This window comes from Furipterus horrens, unplaced genomic scaffold (genome assembly GCF_987537825.1).
Source record: "Furipterus horrens unplaced genomic scaffold, mFurHor1.1.pri manual_scaffold_6, whole genome shotgun sequence".
Taxonomy (NCBI): domain Eukaryota; kingdom Metazoa; phylum Chordata; class Mammalia; order Chiroptera; family Furipteridae; genus Furipterus; species Furipterus horrens.
The window spans coordinates 146,495,684-146,508,007 of record NW_028327176.1 but is presented as its reverse complement, the minus strand read 5'-3'; the positions used below and the strand labels follow the sequence as shown (position 1 = coordinate 146,508,007).

Genomic DNA, 12,324 nt, shown 5'->3' with positions numbered 1-12,324 from the left:
GAAATGTTACCCGTGACTGTGACTGAAGTGCGTCCTTAGTTCTGTGCTGCCAGGCTGTTTCTGAACAAGCTTTAATTTGTTACTGTAATGCTTTGTTGTTCTCCCTTATCTATTCTTCTTCAATTTGCCTCCATCTTTGTTTTTTCTTTCCTTGATGCAATTTGATACTTAAAACCAGAGAACAGGGCTTCCAGACTCAGACCATTTTGGCCCAAATGTAAAAGTGGTCGTCAGATCATTAAACTAAGCTTCTTAAAAGCAAGAATTGTTAGCGTGCACGTGCGTGTGTGTGTGTGTGTGTATACACATACACATGCATATCACCTTAAAGGCTGTCTTGCCCTGGTCTCTAAAGGTTAGCTCTATACTATTGCAGTAAACAACAGAGACACTAAATTATAAGGAAAGCCCCAGGGCCAAAAATAACTGCAGCTCCAGCTGCTACGGACATGTGATACATCTGACAGGTTCATGCCACAACCGACTTTTGTCCCCGTAGAGGTACATAATTAAGATGTGCCTTGAGCCCAAGCCACTTAGGCCTTTTGTACCCTGAGTCACACAGGGAGAAAACAGGCAACCAGAGCAGTTTGAAGCACAATGCTCTTATTCCCTGTGCCTCAAACCACTTAGTGGCTGAGCCGATTAATTCTGTACTCGTGAAACCTCAGAGGGTTGTCTAAGGTTAGCTCCAGACAGACTTGCCCGCTGTAATAATCCAGAGCAGCTCTGGGAAACAGTGATGAGAAATTAAAGAACCTTCTCAGACTGTTTGAAAAAAGCAAAAAAAAAAAATTTTTTTTAAGACTATTTTTTAGAGCAGATTTAGGTTCACAGCAAAATTAAGCTACAGAGATTTCTCCTATAACCCCTGCTGCCACACATGCATAGCCTCTCCCGCTATCAACATTACCTACCTCTTCCAGAGCGTTACATTGGTTCCAATTAATGACCCAGCACTGACACATCATTATCACCCAAAGTCCATAATTTACCTTAGGATTCATCCATGGCGGTATAAAGTCCATGGGTTTGGATAAATGTATACTGCCATGTATCCATCATTATAGTAGTCTACAAAATATTTCCACTGGCCTAAAAATTCTCTGTGCCCTGCTTTTTGACCCCTCCCCCATCTCCCAACCCCTGGCAACCACAGGTTTTTTTTTTTGTCTCCATAGTTTTGCCTTTTCCAGAATGTCATATCGTTGAAACCATACAGTATGTAGCCTTTTAAGATTGGCTTCTTTCATTTAATAATACGCATTTAGGGTTACTTCATGTCCTTTCATCACTTGATAGCCCGTTTCTCTTTAGCACTGAATAATATTCCATTGTCTGGATGTAGCACAGTTTGTTTACATGTTCACCTACTGAACGACATCTCAGTTGCTTCTGAGGTCTGGCAATCATGAATAAAGATGCCATAAATATCCATGAGCAGGTTTCTGTGGGAACATAAATAAATTTTTAACTCCTTTTGGTAAATACCAAGGAGCACAAAAATTTTTAAGAGATTGTTTTAGTTTTCTTTTTCTTTTTTCTTTTAAAAGCCTTAAAACTCAACCTAGAATCAGATAGAATAGTATCTGCATGGGTCATCTTTTGCAGAGTTCTTTTGCCCTTTCTTTTTCACATCCCTCTGAATCTTCTTTCACAGTGTCTCATAGAGTTACCCCTTCCTCCTCATTCCCATTCTTTTCTCTCCTTCCACTTATTTTGGAATATAGCAGGAATATCCCAGCTGATCCTCCCTTACTCTCCCCTATTGCTAGAATAACCTTAGAAAGCACTTGTTTTCATCAGAGACCTGTCTCCTCAAGTCCAGGCACCAAAGGGACTGCCTAGAGATCACCTAACTAGTCCCCTCTGGTTCATGATTCTAGGATGTTGCCTCCAAACTGCACCTTCCTTTGTACTTAATGAGCCAAATCAGACAGGACACACAAGCATCATTACATTATAAGGATTCACGTTACGATGTGAATGTGTGAATTGCTAACCCAGGCTAACACAGATGGATCCATAAATAGAAAGTATTGATCAAATATATTAAGCAATGCTGCCTTCATGGTTAACCCAGCCTCCTCCAAGAAGACAGAAGGGTAGAGTTCAGGCCATAGCCAGCCCCTGTGGTATAGTTACTTCATTTTGCTGCTAGAGGATTTGCTACTTTCGTTTTTTTCTAGATGAATGGGCATTTAGAGTATGTTTCCTATTCATTGTCTTTCATTAGGGAATTTTCATCCTAGGACTTTGGTAACTTGCCTAACTAAGCCCACTGACCCAAGAACAGTCAGAGCTGGGAGTCCTGGTGCCCAGGTCCTGTGTCGGTCAGTGTTCTAGAGGCAGCAGTGGTGCCAGGGTGACACAGGGGCTCAGATGGCACGTGCTTGGTGTGCTGTCTTAATTCTTAGTTGCTTGGTTGGCTGGGGATTTTTCCTTCAGAGATTCAGATTTTTTTTTTTTTTTTTTTTTTTTTTTTTGTATTTTGTGGAAGGGGGGCAGGTACTGATCAAGAAGCTTTTCAAAAATTCATATATATGTGAAGATAGCCTTTGGCCGCAAGATTATATTCATCTAGGAAAATTCATCATACCCAGAGTATAATTTGGAACTACTTAAGTTATACTTTAAGTATAGCTTCAATAAAGAAAGCATATACTTCAGTCATGTTACATTATCTCCCCGCTGTTAATCATACACCCTATTATGGTACTTTAAAATGATGTGTTAGTGTGACAATTCATAGGGATTAGCAGTCATGCTGTCAAGGAATCTAAATCTACGACTTTCTGCCAGCGGGGGGCAGAGTGTTGTTTCCCAACTGTTAGTGAAGAACATACACAGAGGAGTTGAAAAAAAAAGCAAGCCGCCATTTTAATACAAGATCAATCAAATAGAATGTGTCCTATGGGACATATTTGATTTCTGGTTTTCCAGAAATATGGCGATCACTAAATCGATTTTTCATGTACTTGACAGCGTATGTTTAAAGTATTATGTGGGAGGGCTGTTTGCATACCAGACGCTCTGGATGACTAATTCTGTTTCATACACCACACAGAGTTGTTTTCAAACAGGGGGACTTATATTACTTACTGTTCCTTGGATTTAGTTCTTAAATGTTAGAGTGTAGTAGCATTAAAGTCAGGAAATGGAATTTTAATTAATGGTTAAATAAGCTGGAAATCTTGGTGCATATTTATCAGTTTTTTTGTGCACAATTACAGGGATAATCAAAATGAAAAAAGCAATGCAGTGGTTCAGTTGGTTGGAGCATCGTGCCGTACACCAGAAGGTCACGGGTTCAGTTCCTGGTCAGGGCATATACCTAGGTTGCAGGTTTGATCCTTGGTCAAGGCACATATGGAAGGCAACTAATCATTAATTCTGTCTCTCCCTCCCTACATCTCTTCTTTCTTTTCCCTTCCCTCCCTTCCTCCCTCCCTCCTTTCCTTCCTTCCTTCCTTCCTTCCTTCCTTCCTTTCTTCCTTCCTTCCTTCCCTCTTTTCTCTTCCTTCCTCTCTCTCTAAAATCAGTAAAGATATCCTCAGGTGAGGATTTAAAAAAATAAAAAGGCAATTCAAAAATGGTTCCCTGATCATCTTTGGTCCCTGATTGCTGTCCACCTGTGTATCCATGAATGAGTGGTGGTCAGGTAGGTAGCAAGAGTTCCAGATTGCCATCAGGAGACCCCTGACTGGGTGTTGATTTGGGGCATATCATTTGAGTTTTCTGTCTTAATTGACTCTCAGATAAAATGGCTCTGCTTAAAGTTTCCCATATTTGTTTGTTTGTTTACCTATGCTTCTAAGTGACATGGTGTGGAGAAGACCTGTTAAGTGTCCACAGTTAGGAGTTTTTCCTCGTCTCATACTCCCCAGTGCTCTTCTCTTGCTCCTTATGGCGTCTGATGGTGCTTGGTGATTCTTGTCGCCTTGTATCTAGTGGGTTCATAGACTAAACTAAGATTTCCGCTTCCTTCTAGGCATCATTTATCACTCTGATCTTACCAAAGAGGAACTGGAGCCAAGAGTCTTCCGAGAGGTGACTGTGAAAGGAATCGATGCTTCCGATTACCAGACAGTCCAGGTATGGAGGAGCATTTGCTCTTGATAATGTGCATTAGAAAATCTGACTTTTATGCTGGGCCATTCACATCTCAGCTTGTCGGAAACTGTGGAGGTAATCCACAGTAATACGGACGATGGACTGATGACAGATGTGTTTGAAACTCCTGCTGTTTCTGGGCATTGAGCCAGGCCCAGGCCCTGCCCTCCCAGAGTTTACAAGTTCTCCTGTAGTTGCAACTCAGACAAGAAGCCCGAGTCCCTTGTCTCGGGGGATCTTCCTTCAGTAGCTATCAAAGCAACACAGTATGCCTATGTTAGTCTGTTTGCTTGAAAGTGGGTTGTGTTCTAGCTCAGGTCTGTGGTGTCATAAATAACAACATAGATTTGCTCTAGGTATAGTATTTACTCAAATGCTATGAGCCAATCTTTTCAGTCTGAAGTTCATGTGTATTTCTGTCTGGCACAGAGTGGGCCCTCCATAAAATATTAGAATTAATTAATTAACTAATTAATTGTCATTGCATCACATGCTCAGTCTCTGGTCACCATCCTTTTAGTTTAAGAATCTCTGTTTTTATCTATCCAGCTCCCCAAAGGTACTGAGTTTCCCAGCAACTGAATCACTTATTGATCGATGGATGACACGTATCTCTGCTTCTTTGCAGTGAGAGGTAACCTGTCAGGCACCAGGTGTTTATAAGGGCTCTCCCACCTGGAGGCCTGGACCGTGCAGACCACAGATTAGGAACGTAGGAACGAAGGACGGTTAGAACAAAGAACACTGGATTCTACTGAGAATGTTTCTGTGAAACTAGGGCATTATTTTAGCTTGGTGAATTATTCTTCACTGTCTAGAAAGAGTCTAGATGGTGGGCTAGATTTCAATCATAAAAAAATAAAGCTTTGTTTGCAAAAACTTACAGTGGGTTGGATCTGGCCCAGCTCTGCAGCTTGCCAGCCCCCTGATGTTTCAGGAGTTGGCAGAGTCGCTCCAGTTTTACTGGAGAACATCCACGCTCATTTGTTCGTGTAGTACTTGTGGCTGCTTTAGCACTTGAATTGGATGGGTGCAACAGAGACCGTATGGCCCGCAAAGCCTTGAGCCTTCTAAGAAAAAGTGAGTTGATCCCTGGTCTATATAAACAGTGTTTATAGAATCAGAGTGTTCTCAGTAGATGCACAGGGTCTTTGTCATGAAGCTCTGTCAGGACCGAAATCTGTACAACCTCACTGGGTGACATTGGGCAAGTCATTTAACTTTTCTGCCATAATATTTTTTGGCTATAAAATAGAGATAGTATCTATTTTGCAGGATTCCTGTAGGATGAGATGAGATGATGTATATAATTTTTTTTTTCAGTCAGTATTGGCAATAAATATAATAGACTTAGCCTTCCATGTCTGTTTTGGCTTGCTTCTTCTTTCATTTTCAGGGTGAGCCATGCCTGGAGAGAGGTTCTGTAGGGGCCAGTGTAGGCCTTGTCTGGTACTTACTTGGTTCATTAATTTAGCCAAGTCCTGTATCAGACTGTTTAGGCTTTCATTCTTTGCTGTTCTCCCTTTTCTCCATGCGTACAAACTTTGTTTCTATCAACTAACATTTGGCCATCTCAGGGCTGTCTTCTCGTCCTTGCCTGGGCATCCCCCAGGGCCAGGGGTGTGAGTGTGTGTATCTGTGCACATCACTGCCTCTCCCATCAGTGATGTCAAGGATGCCCAGCCACAGTGACCATCCCTTTCTGCCCTTAAGGTTGCAACCTTAGCTGCCCTAGAATTGGGCAGAATTGCCTACACGAGACCCCTCTGTCTCCTCCTCCTCATCTCTACTGCACAGCCCCTCGGGTCTATATTAAAAAACAAACAGATAAAATTATCTTTTCCATCTTCCCAAAACAAGCCCTGCCCAAGACCTTTGGAGTTTCAGGAGGCAAGGAGACCTGGAGTGATGACAGCTGTTGGGGAGGCAGCTTCTTACAAGGAAGGCACTTCTCAGTGAGGATGATTGGAATCGTTCCTCCCATCAAATAGCTGGGTTTTTCCTATTCTGATAATACTAGTATTCTTAACAGGTGACACACACAGAAAGTAGTTACCTGCTAATATGTATTGTTTTCTGTTATAAATGAAAATATAAACTTTTACAGCTGAGCACGTGCTTGTGTGGAGTGCAAATCTCTCAGCCAAGTATACAGCAGCCTGAAATTTCCAGGTTAAACTGGGGAGGGACGTGCTGGGGTGATGCCCGTTGGAAGACTCACTGAATTCCTCTGCCTGACTCTACTTCACAACAAAAACTCCCCTGACATTGAGCTACGCAGACACAATCTTTTATTTGTACTGTGGCAGTAGAGGGGAAAAAGATTCATGGGGAACATTTAAAGAGATGGTAACGGGACATCACATTGGTTAATGCATGGCTCCTCATTTCCGTGTTTGAGAAAATAGAGCTGTGCCTGTGGGCAGAGGAGAACTTCTGTGTATATGCCAGCGGAAGATTTTATATCTCTTGATTATACACAGCCCACATATTGCACCGAGTCATTAAAAATAGAATTCTCTCATGTGTAAAGGTGCCTTTGAAGTACACAGCACCATAGACTTGTTTCACTTAACACCCATCTTGCAGTGGCTGCGATTCAAGTGTGTGCTGCAGAGCTCGGACACGAAATGCGTGTGTGACAGGTGTTCTCCTGTCTGGATTAGGGTGTCGGGGGCATGGCCAACGGTGACCAACCATTGTAAAAGCAGCTACAGGGGGTCTGTTCGTGAATGAAAAGCATCCTGATGATGTGTAATAGAAACCACAGCATTTTTGTTTTCAGTCACTTTAGGGTCATGCCTCTTTTGATTCCACATGACCCTGGTGTTTATATTCGTTCCATGTGCAATTTAAAAAGACAATCCCTTTTTACAGTCTGGGAGGCACCCTTGTTGTTTGGAAGCAAATACTGCATCCACAGACAACCCTGCGTGGCTGGCCAGTGCAGTTCATGGTGGTCATGACCATGCACATCTACCTGGTGGTGGAGCTGATGAGACAGACCAAGCCCAAGAGGGAGGAAGGGAGGGGTTGAAGAAACATGCAACCTCGGAAGCCACAGAGGGCTGTTCTTTGTGTGATCTTCACTCACTCGGGGTCCAGAGCGTCTTGAGAGGGGGAGGGGAGGGCATGGGAGGAGGATATGGTATTGTATTTTGCTGACAGACACAGAACAAAGCTGCTCTCTATATAGCCTTTATCCATTCCTGACTATAGCTATGGGTAGAAAATTGATTTGTATCAGAAATATAATTTTGCAAATCAGATCCTGGAATGCTGTTCATTTTTCTTCCAGTCTGGGATACGTTAGGAATTTCATTTTAGATAGGTTTATCAAATCTACTATTGATTAATCTTTTCATTTTCCTTCTTGTGTTGCGAATGACATGACCACATAATTTTGATCAGAACCTCTGCACCCATGTCTTCAAAAAGGAGTTGTAATACTGAACATTAGAAATTACATTTATTAAACAGGTTACATAATAAGTGATTTACCTGAAAAGTCTGTCTACATTTATGTTTTATTTTTAAACAAAAGTGAGGCAATGCGGGAAATGTTAAATTTAGTTCATCAGCAAATATTTATGACATGACATTCAATGCCTGGTGATACTGTTTGAATATAGAGATATTTCAGACACAGTCGATTTATACTAATTTAAGTTAATTTTGGAAATTTATAGTTAGACTGGAAAGTTGAGACAGAGAGATCTGAAAAGTCAGACCCCCCAAGGGTGTTACCACAGTGTAGGTGGGAAAGACGCAGGCTCCAGTCCACACTGCAGCGCCAGAGACCCTGCTGGCTGGGTCCGCGAGGAAGTCTTCACAGCAGAGGTGGAAGCTGGACGGGCCTCAGGTGCTTTCAAAACTCCTCCTTCCCCACCGACCCTCCTCAACAATCTTTTTTACCACCCCTTCATTCAGAGGTGCCTCTGCCTTTTGTAGCACTGTAAGTTCACAAATTCACAGTAAATTCCAGAAGAAAGGACTCATGCCCTCAGTGTCCCATACCACAGGGTTGACCTTGGCATTGCCTTCTGTGGATGAGATAGCATTTGCGCTAGGGTTGAAGGTGGCAGGACGAAGGAATAGAGTGGAGCATAAATGCACCTTTTTGGTTTCTCAGTATCTCGTTTTTGTTCATCCAGCTGAGAGATTGACTTTTCTCCTCCCAAAATGAAACAAAACTTATAGACACGAAAAAGAACAATGAACGGAGTGTACTGTGAATTCACTCCATTAACAACAGTTTCCATATTTCAAAAAGGACAATTTTTAGAAGGAAGAACCAATTTAATGGGGCAAAACAAACTTAAATCAATATAGTACAAAAATAAGAAGCATTATAAGTATTTAACATAGATTTTTATCTTGATTCCTATTCTCTTACAATTTGTAGAAATGTTACTTTTGAGGTTTACCTACAGTAATACCTTTGAAAAATCAAAGTATTAAAATTAGATGATGCTTCGGGTTTACCAAGATGCCTCGGGGTAGTTTCTTTTCTTTAATGTAGCTTTTTTGAACCTCGGTGGTAATTAATTGGTCATTGTTAACATAGGGCTTTCCCAGAACATTGATTAGCATTTTGATACTCATTAACTCTATGTTGAGCACATGGCACATAGTTTTTGAACTCTGATTCATCCACATCCTTGATGAGCTGTTTTGAACTAGTGGCAATGTTTTTTATAACACCGTGTTCTCAGAAATCTTCAGAATATGTTAGAGAAGAATGAATGGGGGAACATTTTCAAAAAGAACTTCTTGAGGGGTCACTGTGCTTGCGATTAGAAAACTGCTTTACATTTAGTCAGTTCCTGAACTCTTGTCTTGATGTTAGCAGAAGTGTGACATAACAGTATATGAGACCACTTTATGCATTAAACACAGGATGAACTCTAAGGGTTTATCTTTGGCATGATGAGGAAACTAGGTAAGCTACTGTCCAGCTGGCTCTTCAGATGTTTCATTCTGTGCTAAAATATTCTTGCCTGGGATAACCAACTCCACACCAACCACCTGAGCATACCTGCACAGGATGTGGGCACAGGCCATCCCTGCGGGCCCTGCTCTTGGAATGAAAGCATGGCATGAACCAGCCTTTTGGGAGGTGGACAGGTCCCTAATTGCATACCTGCCTCTTCTGCTTTTTCTTCAATGTGCATTTTTCTGCCAATATGGTTTTGGGTTCTGGACAAAGTCATATGCCTTCCAATTACGTTAGGGTTCATCTAGCTGAGCCCTCTCATTTTACAGATGAGGAAATTAAAACTCAATCAATGTGTTTTAACAAAGGTAACATCGTTAATAATTGACAGAGCCCAGACAAGGATGTAGCACTCCGGAGCTGTGCTCATCCTGCAGATTTCCTTATCAGGATAAGTTACTTGCATTCTCTAAAGCTCAGTCACTTTGGTTTTACAGTTTTTTTTAACCTCTAAAATAAATAAGTTAGATTAAAAGGCCTCTAAATCCTTAAGATTCCTTACCTCTAAAAGTATGTTTCAACATCATGTGTCTGTGGAACCTATTAAATAATTAAAATACCCTCTGTGTGAAAGGAGAGACTATAGGGACCCATAAATGTATTTTTTAATGATTTATGAATATTATGATTTTAGTGTTCTTATTGCATGTTAATGGAGAATCTCACTGCCTGATCCATTTATTTATACATATACACATATTTTAATCTGAGGAGCTTTAAGTCTTAAATGTTTGTCACCACATGGCAGCTTGACATCCCATTCAAAGTATGCTCAGAAGTAAAATAAAACTTAACTATTTATGTTTTTGCTTTTTCATTTTATTTCTGCTGGACCTTGAGATCTCGCTCAGATTGGCACTGATGCCACCACTGGTGCCAGGTGCTTCTAACTCAAATCCAGAAGGACGTTCCCAGGTTTATTTTGGAAGCGCTTGCCCAAGACCTTGTACTCTGGAGCAGAGAACATGGAAAGTAACTTCTGTGCCCAAAGCAGGTGTCCTTCTTGACTGCTTTCTCTTGGAGGAGTATGTCCATCCCAGCATCTGTCTGTGTATTTTTGCATTTTAAATAGGTGAAGTTAAATGAAGAATTAATAGAAATGAGGATCTGATAGCACAGGGGAACAGTTTTTAACATAATTCCTGTTGAGTTCAATTTTTCAGCTATTTTAGACTTAACTAGGCATGTTGATTTCAAAACTGCAGTTAGTTTTCTTCTATCAGGTCAAGTTCTTTTTCTACAGCTTATCTTAATGCAACCACTCTAGGCTGGATCAAGCCTGGATCAAGGGAAGCACTAGTGGATGTGGACGAAGGGAACACGTGATAAGTTGCCATTTGGTATTACTTATGGTTTGGCAAGAGCTCAGAGATTGTTCAAGTGACTATTACTTTTATATAGTAAAAACGTCAGGATATAACAAGAAAAATCAATGTAAAATAGAGTATCCTAGTGTACCATCAGCTATACGCCCAGTGCCTCATTCAGCTGAAACCCCAGTGCCAGTTTTCACTGAACTACCCTCTTTCAAAAAACAGGAGTATGGTGAAGAACTAAGTGACAGCAATGATGAAGATTTTGAAATTGAAGATGACTCAGTTCATAAGGGATTTGATCAGCATAAGTTGAATGATTTGGCACAAGATTTGGGACTATCCAAAAAGGCTTCAGAACTCCTAGCATCAAGACTACACAAGAAAAACTTGCTTGAAAAAGAAACGAAGGCATCCTACTTTTGATCAAGAGAAAGTGCATTTCTGCAGTACTTTCGAAATGACGGTGGCTTTGGGTATTGTCATAACATACATGGTTTAATGGAGGAATTGGGAATTCCAATCTAGAATGCAACTGAATGGCGACTGGTCATCAATAGCTCAAAACAGAGCTTGAAGTGTGTCCTCCTCCACAACGGCAGTTTATTTGGTGCAGTCCCAATTAGCCATTCAGTTTGTTTTCATGAACAATATGAGGACATAAAAAGCATCATTGATCTGTTGCAATATCACCAGCACAATTGGATCATCTGTGTTGACCTTAAAATGGTCTGCTTCCTTCTTGGTCAGCAACGCGTATACACCAAGTATCCCTGTTTTCTGTGTATGTGGGACAGCAGAGCTCATGAGAAGCATTGGGTGGAGTCAAATTGGCCTCCAAGATCTGATCTCAAACCTGGTGATCCAGACACACTCTACATGAGCCACTTGTTGACAGAAAGAACGTCATATTCCCACCTCTGCACATAAAACTGGGTCTCATGAAGCAACTTGTTAAATCTTTGCCAACTGAAGGAGACTGTTTCAAGTATCTCACTTTGGCATTTCCTAGCCTGTCATTTGAAAAGATAAAATACCTTAATATGTATGTTTGGTAGCAGAACTTTACTACTTGTACACAATTTGACTTACAGTAACAATATATAGCCTTTATATAAATAAAATAACTCTAAATAAACAGTATATTCAGGTAATATTTTTCTTTATTTTCCTTTGTATGTACATTTTGTATGATTTTGGGGACAAAGAGAGGATATCCTGAATCTTACAAAGCTGGTGTGATAGAGAAAAACTGGGGTCATTTTTGGATTCAGATGCCAAAAGTTAGTCAATTCTAACTCAATAAAAATTGTGTTCCCCAGTGTAATTGTTTAGATTTTCTCTGCATTGAGAAGGCTTATCAGGAGAGAGTTGGGGGTGATCTTTCCATGCTTTTCTGTGATGGTATCAGTCCTAAGCCCCAGGGGTACATCTTCTGTAGGTTGCCAACTAGACAAATGTTCTTTGGCTTCCTGCTCTATCTTTTAGGACAAAAGATAAGGAGACCATAGGAGTTTAGTGTGGGGTCTCTTTCTGCTACACAATTTCTTCTCTCCTCCCCTTTGCCTGGAGTTACACTGACAGTCCATGGAAGATGGGGGTGAGTAAAAGTAGACTTAGCACCGCCAATACTTCATTATCTCCCTGGAGGCAAAACCATTACTGCCTAACTTCATTGGTCTGAAGAAGGGAGGAAAATTTTTCCATTTCCACCTGGGTTTAGAGAAGTAGACTGGATCTTTCTCTGTTTACTCCTTGGGTTTACTGAAAGTAAGAGGCAGATTAGAAATGTTATAATAAGGGTAAATGTGATGGTAAAATATCATGAAGAGGAAGGCATCATGACAGTACTAAACAGGGAGGCACACAGGTTCCCTGTCTTTTGCTCTGGACTGAGTTCCC

The 12,324-nt window shown here is 41.0% G+C and overlaps 1 protein-coding gene across 1 annotated transcript in view; it reads left to right on the top strand.

Moving 5' to 3' along the window:
- Positions 1 to 12,324, top strand: part of PREP (prolyl endopeptidase) — a 109,645-nt gene that overhangs the window by 65,831 nt on the left and 31,490 nt on the right. The window contains exon 10 of the mRNA XM_090279709.1: positions 3,992 to 4,095. Coding sequence (XP_090135835.1) covers positions 3,992 to 4,095 — 104 coding nt within the window. The remainder of the gene's footprint in view (positions 1 to 3,991; positions 4,096 to 12,324) is intronic.